Genomic DNA, 19,747 nt, shown 5'->3' with positions numbered 1-19,747 from the left:
ACCTCAGGTGTCATCAGCCAATCTAATTATATTTGATGGTTTTCAGCAGCTCGACACCAGCAAACCTGTGGGACAACAGGAGTGTGTTTAAAGGTTGTGTTAAAGGGGCCCAGGCTTGCTGTTGTCCTGCTAGGCCACAGTGTATGCTCTGAGGATTTGACATTCAGCACTAGCTGCTCTCAACAGGAAGCCGCGTTGCTAACGAAGTGTTAAATTCAGTGTTAATGAGTGGCTTCACTGTTACCACCTCCTAGGTAAACCTTCCGAGCTCCATATTCTCTCCATCTGTTGGGGTGTGAGGGGCTTTCGGAGGGAGAACAGACGCTCTGCATTTAAAAACGAACTTCACTGCAAACCCCTAAACAGCAGGGTGGCAAAGCCTCAGAATATGATTTTAGCTTTAAATTTACAGGCCTCATTAGCTTCCAGTTTCCACACTGATCTGTTCCATACATAACAAACAGGGTTCAACTGCAATGCGTCTTTTAAAAATTCATTCGCTTCTATTTACTTCATTTAGTCAATGTTAAAAGGCTGCCTTTGCCTTGCTGGAAGCTATTTACAAGGATTATGAGCTTAAATACATTTACGCTCGGCACGGAGATCAATCTGAAGCGATTAGCTCTTTTTCTCAATCTCGCTCTAACTCTCTTTCTTCCCTCCTTGAAATATGCTCAGTAATGAACATGTTTGAATTCACAAACAACAATGAATCAGAGGAGGTCCCCCTGTGATCAGACTAAATTAACTGCACAAGTAAAAGAGCACTTAACACTTACACGACACACATATGTCATGTGCTCTCTCTCCTCTCTTTCTCTTAGCCCCTATTCTTTCCATCAGCACTTGTTCTAACACTTGAGTTGCACCTCATCTTGAGGTTACTGCTGAAAAAATAAGAGGTGATAATTGCATATTATCATTACATATTATTCTAGAACCCCAGAAGGTAAACTTTTCTTGGATATTTATTAATCCTAGGAGAATACAAACTACTTGCTATGTTCCACTTTGGTGTCTTCAACTTTTTTCCCACCTACTAGACTCGTATGTTGGTGACAAAAGGCCAAAAGTTGGATGTTTATGTTCCAAGAATACAATTATATGGTGTACTACAAATGCAGAGAACCATAAAGTATGTTCTATAAATATTAGACACATTCACAGAACTTGCATTAATCTCTATTAAAAAATAGCTTGAAGTAGGGTGAAGATATTGCATTTTCCTTTTGTATTTTTTCCCCTAATGCACGCAAGTGACGAGACAGAAATTGATTACCCAAACACTTCTAACCCTAGCTGTGAAACCTCTCATAATTCCTTTAGACTCTTCCCCTAAAAGAGAGGACTACAACAAAAATCAGAAACACCTGGTGGGAGAAGTTATTCAGAGCAGTTAACTGTCTATGTGAATCGGCAACATGCCCAACTCCATTTCACTTTATCCATTACGCTCTCTCTCTTTCTTTCTTTTACCTGTCTTTCTTTTCCCCGTACTCTCTTCTTCTATCACAGGAAAAAAAACACATCTAAACAAAGAAGGAAGGCCAAGGCCCCTCAAGTACAGAGCAGAGAATCTTCCTCGGTTAATGGGAGTTATTGATTTGTTTGACACGCTGTGAATTTATGAAGCTGCCTCTCAAGTGTGAGAGACTAACAAAGCACAGCTGTGAGCAAACAAACAGGTAGCTATTCAACCTGACACCTCGCAGAGACTGAGGAGAGCCTGTCTTTCTCTTCTTCTCTTGCCATGTTGAGGAAAAGCGTTGACTTCAACTCAAACAGTCTCCTTAACACACAGAGCAGCAGTGACAGGAGGAAACTCTTGCTGGGTTTCACAGCACATGCTACAGCTGACGGGACAAGAGATGTTTTGGGAAGGATTTATTTATGTATCTTTTGCAAGGGAACGCTCATACATATTATATTTTGATTAATAATGAAATAAAGGATTTGAAAAATGAGTTCAGAGGTCTCAGTTAACTATTAATCATCAAACCATACATTTACATGCACATAAATCACAAATGTTAATGTTTAATATGGAACATCTAAAACTTGACCTCTGTTCTAACCTTTCCACATAAACAATGCTGCTGTACTGTCTGAGTTATAGGAAAGCAAATATAGGTCGGATAGCTGTCATATGTTGCACACAATACAGGTACCATACATTACAACCCTTGAACATTTTTGAGTTTGTTTTTCCCCCCTCTTTCCCCATCGTTTGGAAAAGAAACTAAGATGCGCAGAGAGTGGCAAGAATCCAATTTCTTTTGAACGCTGTGTGGAAATTGAGAGCTCAGCAATAAATCTGCTTCAATACACAATCTCCACAGAGTGCAGGGGCAGCTACCTTAGCCATCTCTCCCTCTGTGTCTAACAAACCGCTACTTAACCAGGAGCCAAGGCTGCCAACTCTAAGGTATTGGTTGCCACAGCACTGCAAAAGTTGCATTTTCCAGAGGTTGCCATTCATAGCCAAGGTGATGCAACTTTGTGACTCTGTTAACTAACCCGGATTAAAAACGGTCCACACAAATTTGGATCTGGATTTCAAAACAAAAGAACACATCCTTCCACAACCCAAATTAAAAGAACGCCAACACGTTCTCAAAGACTCGATCGCACATCTCTCCTCAGTACTCTTTCTTAAAATAGAGCAAGTGAAATGGCTGTTCCTCCTGATGGTAGATTTAGGATCGGGGAGAGGGGAAAGGGGGGTCACTGGGCATGATAAAAGGGGACAGGGAGTGAGTGACAGTTGGGTTAAGACAGAAGTCATGTTCAATAGCAGGTAAGGAACATCAAAAGGCGAGTTCACAGGAAACCTATGCAACCTTATCTAGAAGGAGGATTTTCTGTTGTGTGAAGTAGATTAGTGGTGCCAGAGCTGCTGACATGGCCTCATTTGCTGCCCTGTAGTGTTAGAGGAGGATTAAACCATATAAACTTTGAAGCCTTAAACAATACCTTTCAAAATTAGACGGATTAAGGGAGGGATGTCTGATGGGGATTTCCCGCGGCTTTGTCAGTTTAAAACTTCTCTTATTTAAAAAGGGAGCAAGAGAGCAGGAAAAAAGCTGAGCAGGTCTGGGGTTTCAGTTTTAATGAGGGCACTCTTATCGTGAGCTGGGCAGTGGGTGCGAAGTAGCACAGGTCGACGGGCCTTTACACCAGTAGCCTCTCTCACATTAAAGAATGATGCAAAGAGTTTGTCACGTAAAGGAGGCGAAAGTTTTCTGGCAGTTGCATCATTCCGTTACTTTTACGCGGCAACACATCTCTTGATGAAAAATAAACATTGATTGTTGCATGTTATCCTGTGTAAAATATGAAAGCAATATGCCATGAGATATACTTCCTCTCAGGTCATGAGTTGCAGGCGCTTTTTTAGCTGTTGTACGGCGTTGATTTTTCTTCATGTGAAATGTGATGATTACTGGAGATCTGATTTAAATACGACGGGGCTGCACGGGCGCGTATCTGCCGCTGTGATCGAGGGCAGACTCGCATACATCTGTCTTGCTTGAGTAGTGTGAAAGAATAAAGCTAACTTTGTCACTGCCGCTTTGCTGAAGACACGTGACCAATCAGATGAAAGCATGTCAATGTCAACGCTTGTCTACGCGCTGAGGACGGGATCGGGTCTAAGCGAGCAGACATCAATACGCTTAAATTTGGAGAAATGTCAAGCGGCGCAGGTTTCGGGATGAAACAACTTTTATTACCTTTTCTTAAAACGTAATGTGCCATGCAAGCTATAAGACATGAGCAACATAATAAAAGTGGAAAAGGGCAAATAGTGGCAGAGGATTCCTGTCTAAATCAGGACTAAACTGATGGATGTAAACACATTCAAACTGACTTTTGTTTAACCAAAACTTAATCTAAAATAACATTCTGCTAATGGAAAAAAAAAAAACGACTCATTCTTAACCGCATAAAGCAAAGCTTGCACTTTGTGGTCCATCTCCCCCTGAACAGGCTCCCTTAGGATATTAAAAAATCATCACATTTTTATCAGTCCCTGCTGCTTGTCAATGGCATCTATTAAAGCTGAATGAGGGGGCGGAGCTGCATCCAGACTGGTCATTAACACCAGAGCCCCACTCAATCAGAGCAACTCCCAAACATATCAAAGAGGAGGTGGGATGCATGCAGAAGGAGAGGTAGGGGGTGTGCTTGGTAGCCCGAGAGAGCCCCATGGAGAGATGTAAATAACCTCCCGAGAGACTCCCGGCGGGCTGTAAAGAAGATGCTAGCTGGGAGACGACGGGAAGCTAATGAGTATAACAGTAAATGTATACAAAAGACAGAAGAAGAGGCCCTCCTTCTTTATTCCAATTAATGTGCTCTTATCAATATCGGGGCACCAAAGCCACTTTACTTAGTGCACCGTCTGGTTGTACTCAATGAAGTCAAAATGCAGCAAACCAAACCAAAAACAAAACAAAATTTGGTGCAGGAGATAAGACTCAAGATTCTATTGAACTATACAAACAAACAAGCGTGGTGTAAACATATGCATTTCAGAACATATGTAAACAAATACCAATTCTAAATTGATTTTTAAATCATCAAAAAAAATAATAATTTAAGTATCAAGTTTTCAAGTATTTAATGCTTATTTTTTTATGGAATCTGTTTGCAAGTGGGACTCAGCATAACATCTATATATGACTTTGTGTCACAGATGTAATCTGCATAATTTGAAATTCAACTGTGGTTCCCTTTAGCCACACAAAGGTGTAAAGTAGGGATCATATTTACTTAAATTTGATCAAATGAAGACTCCAATGAATCAATTAATAATAATATTTAAGCCACTAGCTGGTAGGGGTGTAACAATACCCTCATGTCACGATTTGTTACATATCACGATACTGAACTCACGATGCAATGTTATTGCGATACTCCAAGACATAAGATAAAAGGTTAACAAAAAAAATACTGTTTATTAAAATGCTAAATTTGGTATTACATTGGGGGAGTAAATAAATTGGCTTGGACTTGGTGCTGCTGGTAACCCAATGCACAGGACAATGGTGACACCTGAATTACACTATTCATGATTCTGACGCTGAAAATACAGAATTATTTTAGATGAAAATGCTTGCACTGTCTAGACTAGATATATTTTAATTAAAGTAGGCCAGTTTTTACTGGTAACGTAAGACATTTGGCATTACCAGGACCCATAAATATCCCCCCATTGGATTACCATACATTATATTCAACACTATAGTAGTTTAATGTAGTACCGACACCAAAACTCACACAGTAATTTTCATTTTTGGTGAACTATACACAATACATATTGTCACTATCCACGATACATATTGTTGCATTTTTGTATTGTGATATGATATATTGTTACACTCCTATATATGGCTCTATCAGTATTTCCTACTGGTCACTACCCCTAATGACCAACAGATGGCTCTGGAAATTTAACATTGGTCCAGACATTTCTATAACCGAGATAACATGAAATATATAGCCTACATATATAAAAAAGAGACAAATAAATTAAGAAAAAAAAGAAAAAAAGAAAGAAAAAAAGTTGGAGGAAAAAAACGGAAAAATAAATATTTAAAAAAAGTGTGCGGGTATGTGTTCATGAGGACAAAAATAAAAGACTTTTCCTTTCAAGCATGATTTTAATCAAATTTTAATCATGATTTTTGGTTTTGTTGATTTTTTTTAAATCAAGATTTGTATATATTAAAAAAGAATAGGTTTTCCGCTTTTACGGCCTTACCAAAAATGTGGTTGTACAAATTAAGTTTTAGAACCTGCTTGTGATCAACACATCAATAAGCAGAATATCGCTATATGTGATGAATGCACAGGAAAACCATTCACACACTCTCATCTAGTCTCTTAATACCACATGTAATTCAGTGATCTCTTCCTGACAGAAATGCTCTATAATCACACATCACCCTGCAACCTCTTTTCAAAGCTCTAAAATATCACATCCAACTCTAGGAATAATTGGAAAATTTAATGAGATTGGTGAACCACAACCTTGAAGGATTTCGCAAGAAAAAAGGTTTGGGGGGCTTGACAGTTAATTCTCAGGCAAACTTTTGCCTTTACCCTTTCAATCAATAGAAACAGTGGATTTAATTTTGGTTAATTGGTGCTCAGTAAGAGACACCCTTCAGCGTCGATAGAACATTCTTACGGCCTTGGTCCTATTGATTCTGGAATCTCTTGTAGGCGCTTACAAACACATCTGTTCCGACGGACTGTGTTCCTCTGCGGTAATTTTTTGCTAACTTGCGATAGACACAATTTCACTCAAGCGTGTTCAATTGACCTATTATCATGCAGTACAAAAAAAACAAAACAAGCAACACTGTCATTTTCCATGTATTTTTCATCTGTTCATAAGACTAAGTATAAGCACTGTCATATTGTTACCAACATTTCATACTGATACAACTAGGATTATTTAAAACAGACTATGACTGGCAGAGCAGTAACTGGATCTTCAGAGAGGTGCATTCATATGTTTAACTGTAACCAAGTTTAGCACCCCACAGAGCATTAGTGATCAAATCCTGGCCCCTAGTGGTGAAGTCATCAGTGTGAGATCTGGAGCCCGAGGCAGATGCAGTCTGTAGCATTTGGTGAGCTGAAAGATTTTACGTGTGTAACTTCCCTCATAAAGTCTTTAATAGGAATAGGTGTTCTCATTTGCTTATCCAGGGTGTGGATAACTGACTGCCGGGACACCCATGCCATAACTGTTTTAAAGTTGTGAGAATCGCGCTAAGAGAGAGGCAAGCTCTCAACTTGGAACGAGACTAACCGGTGACAATCACATCTGTCAAATAATTTTGGCACACATCCCAAGACAAACTTCAGAGACAAAGCTACCTTTTGAATGCAGAACGCAGACAGGTTAACATTTTCCGCACTATCATCTCGATTCTGTTGGATCATTGTCCAATTACACAAAATTATTTTGGCAGTTTTGCTCACACAACATTATACCCAGATTCCCCTTTTTTTGGCCTTTTTCTGGAGGGCTGCTAGAGGAAGATGAAGGTTGCCAGGTTTCCAGGCTGACGGGAAGTATGCCTCTGACAAGCGTAACTGACAGCTCTGATTTAATTTGACTGGTGATCACACCCAGCTATAGTATCAGAGCAGTTCACACATCTGTGCCTCAGCTCAAGGTGTTGAGACATGCCACCAAATATCTGGAACATTACACACACCCCTGGTGCTGTGTACAGACAGCCAGAGCGCTGTCACTCCAGCTTTCCAGCAACATTAGGGAAGACACAAATCTTACATTCACCGTTTCCATCCTAATTCTGTCAGTATTTCATCTTTTTTTTAATGAAATTTCGAACAACATTCACCATTGTAATTAACTTTAATACAGAGGAAAAATGAAAATACACTAAATGATTATTTAAATAAATTAATACATATTTATTGCACTGTGTTGAAAACCCTGTAACACTTCCCGGTCAAAATTTGTTATAAAATACTGGCCTTCAAAAAATAGCTTGTAAATATCTTATGCTAAAGTATATTATCACCAAATATTGGTTTAAATCTTTTTGTCAACTTGTTTTCTTTCAATTAGGGTAGGTTTTGTGTTTATTTTTGAAACTGATTGATCGTAGGCCTCATTGAACTGAGATCATAAGCTCAGATCAATGAAGCCTACGATCAATCAGTTCCAAAAAATACTAATAATAATTCCCAATTGAAAGAAAACAAGTTGACAAAAAGATTGAATTAGAATAAGCAATTTTTTGTAGGCCAGTCATTTTTGACCGGGAACACCACAAGTGTAACAAGGTGGGGGAAAAAAACAAACAAAAGTAAACCAATTATTGGGAAGTATTATAACCTGTGTGAGCGAAGTCAGTAAGTTTTAGTCTAATGCGATACAACATTACCTACCCATAACATTTTTGGGAAAAAGAAAATCCTCTCCGGGTCAAAATGACCCGAACACAACATAAGGGATCCCTACCAGTCTTTTCCAAAACATTCTCATCCTGTGGCTCCCTGCACCTGTAATATGAGCTTATAGACACACAGATAATTATTATTATTATAAGTATTAGACATTTCATATTAAGAGGTTAAAAGGGATATGTGTGAGAACACACAAGAGACAACATTCAATAGCTTACAACAGTGGTAGAAGTAGATATTTGATCAAAAATATTATTACAATTTAAAGTAAGTTTTCTATCTATCTATCTATCTATCTATCTATCTATCTATCTATCTATCTATCTATCTATCTATCTATCTATCACCAAAACTCAGCCCCTTAAACCTTAGGCTGTGTGTCCACCAAAGCGTTTTTTTTCACGCTGAAGCGCTGAACGCTCGCCGCTTTTTACAGGTCACCGAGAGTTGAAGAATGTTCAACTTTGGGTAAAACTTTTGGCTCATCACTGTCACTTTATACCCAACCGTCCAATCACAGTGGAGGAGGGGCGGGACTAATACCACACCGACCAACCGCCACATTCTGCTTGTACAACATCAACAGATAACAACAAGCATAATAACGGAACAAAATAATTTAAAACAAGAGCCAGAGAAAATGTGTTACATTGTATCGACATTTTAGTATAGAATCAACACAGAAACAAAATATGTGTGAAATGAGATACTATAGCAACACTTTCGTGTGTCTCGACTGAAAAAAAGCTGCGCTGCCAAAACGCTCAAGCCCCCATAGCTAGGCGTTTTCAGCAGGCTAAAAACGCTTTAGTGGACACGGCCTTAAGGTCAACATAAGCTCATATAAGTAGTAGAGCACATTACATTGTAATATACTAATGAGTCTGGTGGCTGTAATGAGAGGTCATTGTGGAGGTTAAATGATATGGAATGAGCAGCTAATAGTCATAGCATAACATAGGATAAATAGGCCTCTCTCTCTCTCTCTTGGCCTCTTCCACTAATAGATTTATGCAGGTCTCCATGTTCTGGCTAGATCAACAGCTTACTGAAATATCTCTCCGGCCCAGCTGCAGTAGTGCTGGCTTGCTAATTCAGGCCAGTGTACTCCCATTAAAACATTCCCCTGTGTCTTCATTTAGAACACTGTGAACTGGGAGCCAAGCAAAAACAGGGAAGATGGGACCGATTTTTAGAATTCTGCACATTCCACAAATGCGTCTCAGTGCAAATATTTGACCTTGCTGAGTGACACATAATCAATTTGTGTGAACTGAAGTATTTAATTTACTTAGTCATGCTATGTAATCTATCTTTACAAGATTTAATTATGAGTTTGTGAGCGAGTGGGCTGCAGATTGCATCAGCCTGAGCCCTGCTCCTGGTCTTGACCTTCTTCAATTAGCTTTAGTAATCAGATTTTTTTTTTTCTCTGTTAAGACTGCTGTTTACATTATATTAAGGTGACTACTATCAAATATGCATGGACTGAGATAGGACTCAGTCGTGAACTTTGAATTAACTGGAAGTTTTCTCAGGACCAAAAAAAAAAGCACCTTTCAGGGGTATTAGTGTGCATTATAATATTCTATAGCTCTCTGGTATTCTTGTTGGTCAATCTCAAGATTCAGTATAGTGAAATATTTCCAAGGGATCGTTGTCTTAGCATCCATTTATAATTGATCGCTCATCATCATGATTGCTCATTCAGACATCCACAGACTCCACAGTCTCTACAAGTAAATTGAAACCAAAACTCAAATCAATATTAAAGTAGCTGTAAATTAAAACAGCCATTACCGCTTACTTATCAAAAACCAAGTACAGAAAAAAAGCTTTCTTTTCTTTTAATTGTTGTTTAAATGATCAAGTAAAGAGATTATTATAATGGGGAAACGACCATTAAATCTGCTTAAGTCTGAGAAACTAAAACTGTAATGGTGCTTCACCTTAATGATAATAACTAAAAAATCTGCCATCCGCTTTATTTGTAAACACCAATAAAAAAAAGAAGTAATTATCCTTGTGTTTCCTGGGCCCCTTTATACAGTGTCTATGGTAACAAAGCATTAATATATGTGTAAAAATAGCTTCATTGTGAACATATGCTTAGATAATTAAGAATGAGAAAACAGAGAGTTGCAAAGAACTAATGATCAATAATAAGGGTATTTAGATCTTATTAAAATAAAATAGAAGAAAACAATGCAACTCAATACAAGGGTCAGTCACACATTTGCAATAACAGTCCACAAAAACACCAATAAAGCAACAACCTGGGGCATACTTCAAAGCAACAAACCAAACTGTCCTTGCTATTAAATATGTTAATACAACAGGCAGTGTCAGTCCTCTATTCTAATTGGTCAAGCAGAGTTCAAAGTGTGCTGATATATTTACAGGGGTTGGTGAATGAAACTGAAACACTGGCCAGTATGGTGTTGGAGGTTTGACGCATATATATATATACAGCGGGGGAAATAAGTATTGAACACGTCATCATTTTTCTCAGTAAATATATTTCCAAAGGTGCTATTGACATGAAATTTTCACCAGATGTTGGTAACAACCCAAGTAAGCCATACATACAAAGAAACAAACAAAAATAAGTTCAGAAATTAAGTTGTGTAATAATGTGGAATGACACAGGGAAAAAGTATTGAACACATGAAGAAAGGGAGGTGCAAAAAGGCATGGAAAGCCAAGACAACTGCTGAAAACTTACAGTAATTAAAAAGCAATCCAGCCCCCTGTCAGTGGAAATTAATAACAGCTGGTTCAGTCCCAAATGATGGCCTACAAAAAGGTCTCATTGCCAAGGTGTCACACAAGACACATCTCATGATGGGTAAAAGCGAAGAGCTGTCTCAAGACCTTCGCAACCTAATTGTTGCAAAACATAATGATGGCATTGGTTATAGGCGCCATTCTAAGCTTCTGAATGGTCCAGTGAGCACTTTTGGGGCCATAATACGGAAGTGGAAAGACAATAATTTCACCATAAATTTGCCTCGACCAGTGCTCCTCGCAAGATTTCTGATAGAGGAGTGAAAAGAATAATCAGAAGAGTTTTTTTTGTTTGTTTCTTTGTATGTATGGCTTACTTGGGTTGTTACCAACATCTGGTGAAAATTTCATGTCAATAGCACCTTTGGAAATTTATTTACTGAGAAAAATGATGACGTGTTCAATACTTATTTCCCCCGCTGTATGTATATATATACATGGCCTGGTGGCCAATCTTCACTGATAAGACTCCACCAGTAAGAGCAGAGCGTGAAGGTTGAATTAGCAGAGCAATAGCACAGTTGTACATAAAATATTGCAATCCACCCAACATAATTGGAGACATATCAGAGCTCAAAAGAGCACATATTGCTGGTGTGCATCTCACTGGCTTATCTGTGACCAGGACAGCAAGTCTTTGTGGTGTTTCGAGAGCTATGGTATCCAGGGTAATTGTCGGCATACCACTACGAAGTATGAACCAACAGGAGTAACAGGAAGCTGTGAGGAATGTTCGGGTACTAACCTGGATTGTATCCAAAAAACATAAAACCACAGCTTCCCAAATCACTGCAGAATTAAATGCGCACCTCGACTCTCCTGTTTCCACCAAAACTGTTTGTCAGTTTTATCATGACAGTCCCAACTATATCATAACATTCCCAACTGTGCTTGATGGGTGCATCACTGCCAAGGACTACTGAACCATTTTGGAGGACCATGTGGTTCAAACATTGTACCCTGAAGGGTGTGCCTTGTATTAGCATGATAATGCACCAATACACACAGCAAGACTGGTGACAGAATGGTTTGATGAACATGAAAGTGAAGTTGGACATCTCCCATGGCCTGTACAGTCACCAGATCTAAATATTTTTGAGCCACTTTGGGGTATTTTGGAGGAGCAAGTTATAAAACGTTTTCCTCCACCAGCATCATGCAGTGACCTGGCTACTGCTCTGGAAGAGGAATGGCTCAAAATCCCTCTGGCCACTGGCAGGACTTGTATCTATCATTCCCAAGACAAATTTATGCTGTATTGGCCACAAAGGAATGCCCTGCTACACCATAATAATTACTGTCATCTAAAACCAGTTTCATTGTCCAACCCCTCTCTGTATAGTATAACAGCACAGGAAAATTTCACTGCGCTTATCTGTGTTCACTGCTTTCAAGAGCAAATTACTTCATATTATTAACTTAATTAATTTACTTTTTGACATTTTTTAATAACATAAACATCACATTTACAGTCATGCGGCTGAATGCTGATATACAGTCCAATAGCACTCTTTGACATGATATTATTTAATGTATTCAGTTTATTTATAGTTTTTATTAAATAAATAATCAAAGGTGAAATTTTATGTGGAGGTAGAAAGTCTCTGAGTTACGGCTGACAAGTCACACAGCTTTATGGCTTGCAAGTCTAGCATTGTGAGTAACTGACTAGAGAGCAAATTAAAACACTGAAGCTTGACATAGTTAGCAAAGAGCTAGGGCAGAAAAAAGGTTAAAGTCCACATAAAACATAAGCTGTGATAGTCTTTTTCTTCCCCATTGTGACATACATTATATTGCCAAAAGATTTGGGACGTCTGCCTTCACATGCACATGAACTTTAATGACATCCAATTCTTAATCCGTAGGGTTTAATATGGAGTTGACCCACCCTTTGCAACTATAACAGCTTCAACTCTTCTGGGAAGGCTTTCCACAAGGTTTAGGAGTGTGTTTATGGGAATTTATTACCATTTTTCTAGAAGCACATTTCTGAGGTCAGGCATTGATGTTGGACGAGAAGACCTGGCTTGCAGTCTCCGCTCTAATTCATCCCAAAGGTGTTCTATCGGGTGGAGGTCAGGACTCTGTGCAGGCCAGTCGAGTTCCTCCACACCAAACTCGCTCATCCATATCTTTATGGACCTTGCTTTGTGCACTGGTGCGCAGTCATGTTGGAACAGAAAGGGGATATCCCCAAACTGTTCCCACAAAGTTGGGAGCATGAAATTGTCCAAAATGTATTGGTGTGCTGAAGCATTAAGAGTTCCTTCCACTGGAACTAAGGGGCCAAGCCCAACCCCTGAAAAACAACCACACACCATAATCCCTCCTCCACCAAACTTTACATTTGGCACAATGCAGTCAGGCAAGTACCGTTCTCCTGGCAAACGCCAAACCCAAACTCATCCATTGGATTGCCAGACAGAGAACCGTGATTAGTCACTCCAGAGAACACATCTCCACTGCTCTAGAGTCCAGTGGCGGCGTGCTTTAAACCACTGCATCCGACGCTTTGCATTGCACTTGGTGATTCCATGCTGCTCGGCCATGGAAACCCATTCCATGAAGCTCTCTATGCACTGTTCTTGAGCTAATCTGAAGGCCATACGAAGTTTGAAGGTCTGTAGCTATTGACTCTGCAGAAAGTTGTATGCGCTGACCCCGCTCTGTGATTTTACGTGGCCTACCATTTCGTGGCTGAGTTGCTGTTGTTCCAAATTGCTTCCACTTTGTTATTATAACACTAACAGTTGACCGTGGAATATTTACCAATCTCGGTACCACGCTTGAATTCACTGAGCTCCTGAGAGCGACCCATTCTTTCTCCAATGTTTGTAGAAGCAGTCTGCATGCCTAAGTGCTTGATTTTATACAACTGTGGCCATTGAAAAAGTGATTGGAACACCTGAATTATTTTACTGACTCGGATCTTTTGAATCTCGTTCATCAAAATGAATGAATCTTTTTTCCAAGTAAATTTTGTTCATTTTGTTCATTTTAGCAGAATAAAACTGAAATGTTACGTTTATAGACAAATTCTACTTACGAGATGATCACATTTCGACAGTGTTGGGGAAAGTTACTTTTAAAAAGTATTGCGTTACTCCCTAAAAAACGTAACTAATTGCGTAAGTAACTTTTAATGGAATGCAATGCGTTGCATTACTTTTGCATTACTTTTTCTCACCTGGGTGAGCTTGCTTGTTTGTTTGTTTTTTTAATAACAACAAAACACTTTTCTATTTTTGGCAAATGTAAAGACACTTTCACATCAAAAGTGAAATGAATAAGCCTCAGGCTGAAAGAAATGCAAAATCATGCCTGTATAGTAGAGGGCGCAGTTAAAAAAAAAAAGTAACAAAAAAAATATTTTGTTCTGCCATTCTGGATTGAAGAAGAATAGGATGAAAGTTCAACACGCTTACTTCAGCATTAAAATGTTTAAAAATTGAAACTCAAATGTGATTTTTGTTTATTAGTATGGTTGAAGTGGATCATCGAAGGTCAGCAGCAAAGATACTGGTTAATAAAGTGAGATTAAATAGCCTACAAAGAGTATATTTGTGTAATTTAATATATTGAATTATTGCTGGTTTGCGTAATATGCTTGCATTTCACTGTTTTTTATTAATTTTGAGTAATGCTGAATCTGTGAGATGAGTAAATGCCTGCTCACATTTATTCTAAAACTACAATAACCATCATGTTCACTCATTTCTCTCAACATGGGGACAGGAGAGCTGTCAGTCAATAAATGGAAAAACAAAGTAACTCGAATTGCTTATTTGAAAAAGTAACTCAGAAGTTATGTATGCAGCCAAGGCCAAATTATGGGAAACAGAAACGATTAATTCTCTGCTTAGCAGTCAGTTAGTTTACCTCACCTCCCGATCTGAGTCATTCGTTCTTTTGTCACATCACATCCACAGTCCGAAGCTTTGCATCCTGTACCAGAAAAATAATTGCTTACTTCACCTCTCGAGTCTTCGTGCTCGATGTGTTCATTATTTTGTCACATAACTGTATGTTGTTATTATATATAGGTATATTTGCTTTATCCACATCATACGGATAAAGTTTAAAGCATTACAAATTCTTTATTACCACATTCAATGTTATGGAAAAGAACCGTCATGACAGAAATTTAAAATATATATAAATTGACCAGAAACACATCACGTAACTGTACGAGTTGAAAAACGAACAACGTTCTTGTTTGTAAGGAAGTCTGGGAATTATTAACTAATTTCTGTATCCAATACGCTGTCACGTCACGTGACAAAAGAACAAACGACTCAGAAGAGTCAGATCCGAAGACTCGGGAGGTTAACTAATAATTTTTCTTTCCGGTACAGACAGCATAGCCTCTATGGGGCTGTCACAGGATGAACGAACGACTCGGACCCGAACCCACACCCAAAGACTCGACAGGTGAACTATATCATTTATGTTTCCTGTACTGTAGATGTTGCACATGCGCGGTCAACACAAAATGAATGAATCACTCTAAGCGACAACTCGTTGTTCCTGAGTCATATTAAAGCGGCGCTATGCAGTTTTGCCAATTTCTTCGCCGTTTTCTTGTTTTTTGCTCACGGGTTACTCTATAGAGCTCCCCCTACAGCTTCGGAATAGATATTTGACAACAATGTCGTCAAAACTCGTTGGCGACTCGCATCTTCTCCCTCTGGTCATGTGCATTTGTTTTCAAAGAAGCCGGCGAAGGCACGGAGCAATGTCCACTGAGGTATGTATGATACACAGAAGGCTAGCATATAAATGTTTAGATAGTGTATGTGTGCAGTGCCGTAAAGCAATTTGTTACATCGCGAGACCTGATATCACGTGATACTTCCTGACGCGACCCGCCGGCCCATAGTTGCATGGGTGGTTTTTCCGCTCAAAGGCGCTAGGGGGGTGCGAGAAGACCACCATTCAACCCGAAAAAAAGTCATATAACCATTCCAATGACTCCGAAGCTGTTCAGTTAAGGTAAATTAAGCTAAAAAAAAAACCTGCATAGTTCACCTTTAAAGATTAATTCAAAATGAAGAATCGTTCATAATTGACCCATTGCTACAGCCCTTGCTACAGTGAACACGTCATCAGAGAAGAGATGTTGTTGAAAGTGGGAGGGTAAGTTATTTTGATTAAAGATTATGAGAGGGCACATGAATTAAAAAATAATAATATTGATGTGCAGATATTGTATGATTTATAATAAAACTCGATTTTGATTTCATGGTGACTTTACTTCGGCACAAAAAGTTGTCATGCAGCAAAACAGACTTTGTACATCTGCAAGTCTAGAACTAATGGAGGCATAGCAGAATTTATCAAAATTATGTCTATGGCCATACAGTAGGCCACACATATCAGTGCATTTGAAAAGACTAGGCCTATAAATGTGCGTTTACAGCTATTAAAAGTTCAGGGGACATGCAAGAATCTTTCACATAGGGCCTATTTTTAAGTACCATTCAAAATGTTCGACTGTGGTTTTGAAGTGAAAGCAATAGGCTGGCGGCATGTTTGTTTGCAGCGGTGCGCAAACGCGTAGCGAACAGATTCCCTCCAATCAAGGTCGCGCCTAACGCCTTCATGAAGAGCGTCTAAACACGTCTGCGCTCTTCAAGTGTCAAACCCGCGACACAAACTCCCCGCTGACACGGAAAAACGGCTCGTCTCATCCAGTGACTGACGCGGCTTTGGATCGATTCTGGCACCCACCTTGTAAAAGTGTGTAAACTGTTTTGCAGGGGGGAAACGAGAAACCTCAGATGGCAGAAGAGCGTCCAACTTTCCCCCAAATGCAATACCATTCAGAGCAATAGCGTGACAGCGGAAGGGTGAAATGTTAGCTTGCAAGATCCGTGACTGGCACGGTGTTGACATACCCGATGCCCGTCTATAAGCTCTCGTGCCCATGCAAGGACTCACTGTACCCATCGCGCACTCATCTCTCTACAAGGTTAAACACACATCCGGCAAGGGAAGACGTTTGTAAGCTTTAAACCTACCTTTCCAGAGAATGACACTATAACATGGGACAAGTTTGTCATGGTACTTGATTACACTCCTTTTTTTTCGTCCTCCATCTGTTACAATGTCGCCATTTTGCCTAAAATTCTGCAGGTTGAACTAAAACTGCAGGAGGGATGCTCGGTCTGTGCGCATGCAAATCACACCATATTCGAAGAACAAAAGAAATGTTTACGATCTTTAAAAGAGAAAGTGAAAAGGTAAGATCGTGTTAATATTCACGAAGAAATGGTGCATTGGGTCTTTATAAAGCGGGGTGATGTGGAGACACACTGTAAATCCCCCGCTCGCGATATGGATTATTCCAGAGACAGAGGGTGAATTCTTCTTAGGTGAAGTTACTGCTGGTGTTAAAAAAATAGAGAAAAGATGGTGGGGAGGTGGACTTGCACACCTAGTGATTTGGTCAATAAGAATTTCATAATTGGCTGAAATGCTTATCGTTTTATCGGAAAATGATAGTAAGCATTTCTTGTTGGAAATTGTTATACTTTTAGTGGAGATTGCAGTTTTAAGTTGTTTGACAGGCAACTGTCTTGTTTATATGCATACTATAAAGAATCCCTGAATTGCATTTGTGTTGTTGTTTGTAATGTGAGATCACAATTTAAAGGAATGGAATAAGATCTTTTGCGCATATATATAACCACTGGGTAGAAGAACTAGCACAAGTGGGTCTTGATTCATGATGGAAAATGAGTTGGACAGAGTCATGGACAGCAAAAAAACAAAAACAACAATGTTAAATCAATGCACATAATGCAGCTAACCATGTAATTGTGCATAATAAAAAAAAAAAAAAAAAAAATTGCTAAGCAAATTTGAAAATTAATCATAAACTCATACCTTTTGTTGCTGGCCTTGCCCACCCAATCTCATGAGAAATCATTTTTGTGGATTGGTGTCAAATTTGTATACGATATGAGTCATACAACAACAACAAAAAGATATAGCATGAAGGTACACCCCTAAACCTAACCCTCAGTTGGGCGCAAGCAGTTTATACTATGCAAAACTAAACTATGCAAGGTAAAAGAAAGATGGAGTGGGGTTCTTAGCCAGTTGGACATTTGCAACACATTTTTATGGAAAAGTGTATTTACAATATGTACAGTTATAAGCATAGTTATACAATTACCATATTAAATTTTTTGACGAATTTGAGCACACAGACTTGTCTGTTGTGTGAGCTATTGTGTAACATTTTTGATTTAGACCTGAATGAGGGTCGGTTATTTATTGTTTGAAAAAAACTGTGTTAAAAGTAAACTAACCAAAGCTAAAGTTAAGAATCTAAAGTTTTAATAATATGTAATGTAGTATATGTGCATCAATATTATTTTATTTATACTCTTATTTAATACTCAAAAAAAAAAGAAAAAGAAATTTGCTTTTATCCAGCAAATTTCTTAGCATGTACATATAGTAAGACATTGTTTGGCACTGCAAGGAACGAATAGCTGTTCTTCCTGTCTCCCTGTAGCACTGTCTTAGGCGTCTTACATTACGGACATTGCAGTTTATTGCTCTGGCCACATCTGCAGTCCTTATGCCTTCCTTATCCTTATCTTCACACAAGTGATCGAGGACCCTGGACATCTTTCTTCTGGTGTTTTTCAGAGTCAGTAGAAAGGTCTCTTAAATGTCCTAAGTTATTGGAACAGTGACTTTAATTGTCTACTGACTGTAAACTGTTACTATCTATAGGATTGTTCCAGGTGCATGTGCAAAAAAATCCACCCACTCCTCTTTTTTAATCCCCATAAATCATCAGCTGTATCTCAGAAAAAGCTGTTGCAGATTTTTGTGATGTCACAAAATGCCTATGCCCGCCCAGACTGCTGATGGACTTTGCCCTATTAGCATAGACCCATGCCCTGAGTGAGCTGTACCAAAGTCCCTTTCAAGGAAAGTCTGTTCACTCGGCGGCCATATTTGCAATGCCTCCAGGCAGCTATTTCGGAGAAATATGGTGGAATCTCAAAAACTGCTTGACAAACTCACAATTAAATAACATATTTTAAATCAGCAACAAAATAAGACATGAACTGTTTCTTATGCTCAAATAGCATTAAAAAAAGCGTACTTTTCAGGCTAGACGAGCCAATGCGCATGTGCAGTTCCAAGTCTCAGGTTTATATTGCAACCGGAGCTTCTAACGTCAGCAGTGATGCAATGACTTTACAAATTGGCAATTGGCCCTTTTACTTAGAAGGAGGGACGTATTCCGCCATATTCGTTTTGCGGGTTTCTCCCATTCGTAAGTAATAGGGGTGAACCGTCTTCCTATATCTATAGTTTTTGGCTGTACACAGTCCGGCATGTTTATCTCCTCCCAGAGCATTTAACAGCAGCATTCAAATAAGAAATGTATTCTTATTAAAGCTACTAAAGTTAATTAAATCAAGAGCAGTGGGTGATTTTTCTGTTTTTCTTTTGTTGTTTGATTCATATTAATAGCAGTAGGTAGTACTATACATTTAGTGTCGCATAGCCAGACCTTCAGACTGATGGCAGAAGGTCTGGACTCCATCTTTCATTGGCCGAGGACCGGCCAGAGGCCGTCTGACTGATATGTAAAGCAACCAATCACAGTTTGTTTTGTTCAGCGTCATGTTTAGGGGCGTGAAAATGTAACGTTGATGTCCTTACAATAACAGACCGGTGTGCAAAACTCTTGGACGTATTTTAGAGAATCTATGCCGCAAACTTGACATACTTCACATACTTTTGAAAATCCAGCGTTTAGATGATCCGATCATTGTCTCAGTTGTAAACACGACGGCGTTGTTCTTCCAAGAGGGGGTTTGGCGTCACGGCATCTTTGTTTCCAGGCGGGCCGTTAAAGAACATGACACCAGAGCCCGTCTACGGAGAGCCTGCCCACTCCCTATTAAGCCCTATTGAACCGAATTTTGGTTGTAGTACCACCAGAGTTCCACTGGGGGCGCTCGCCATGAGT

At 39.1% G+C, this 19,747-nt stretch overlaps 1 protein-coding gene across 1 annotated transcript in view; it reads right to left on the bottom strand.

The window, feature by feature from the left end:
- Positions 1 to 16,989, bottom strand: part of znf644b (zinc finger protein 644b) — a 28,360-nt gene extending 11,371 nt beyond the window's left edge. Inside the window, 2 exon segments of the mRNA XM_084425811.1 lie at positions 16,764 to 16,827; positions 16,830 to 16,989. Of these exon segments, the coding sequence (XP_084281937.1) occupies positions 16,764 to 16,827; positions 16,830 to 16,841 (76 nt within the window). The 5' untranslated portion in view covers positions 16,842 to 16,989.
- Positions 16,990 to 19,747: the final 2,758 nt, after the last annotated feature.

The sequence above is a fragment of the Rutilus rutilus genome (assembly GCF_951802725.1).
Source record: "Rutilus rutilus genome assembly, chromosome: 12".
NCBI classification, from domain to species: domain Eukaryota; kingdom Metazoa; phylum Chordata; class Actinopteri; order Cypriniformes; family Leuciscidae; genus Rutilus; species Rutilus rutilus.
This window is presented reverse-complemented; position numbering and strand designations above follow the sequence as displayed.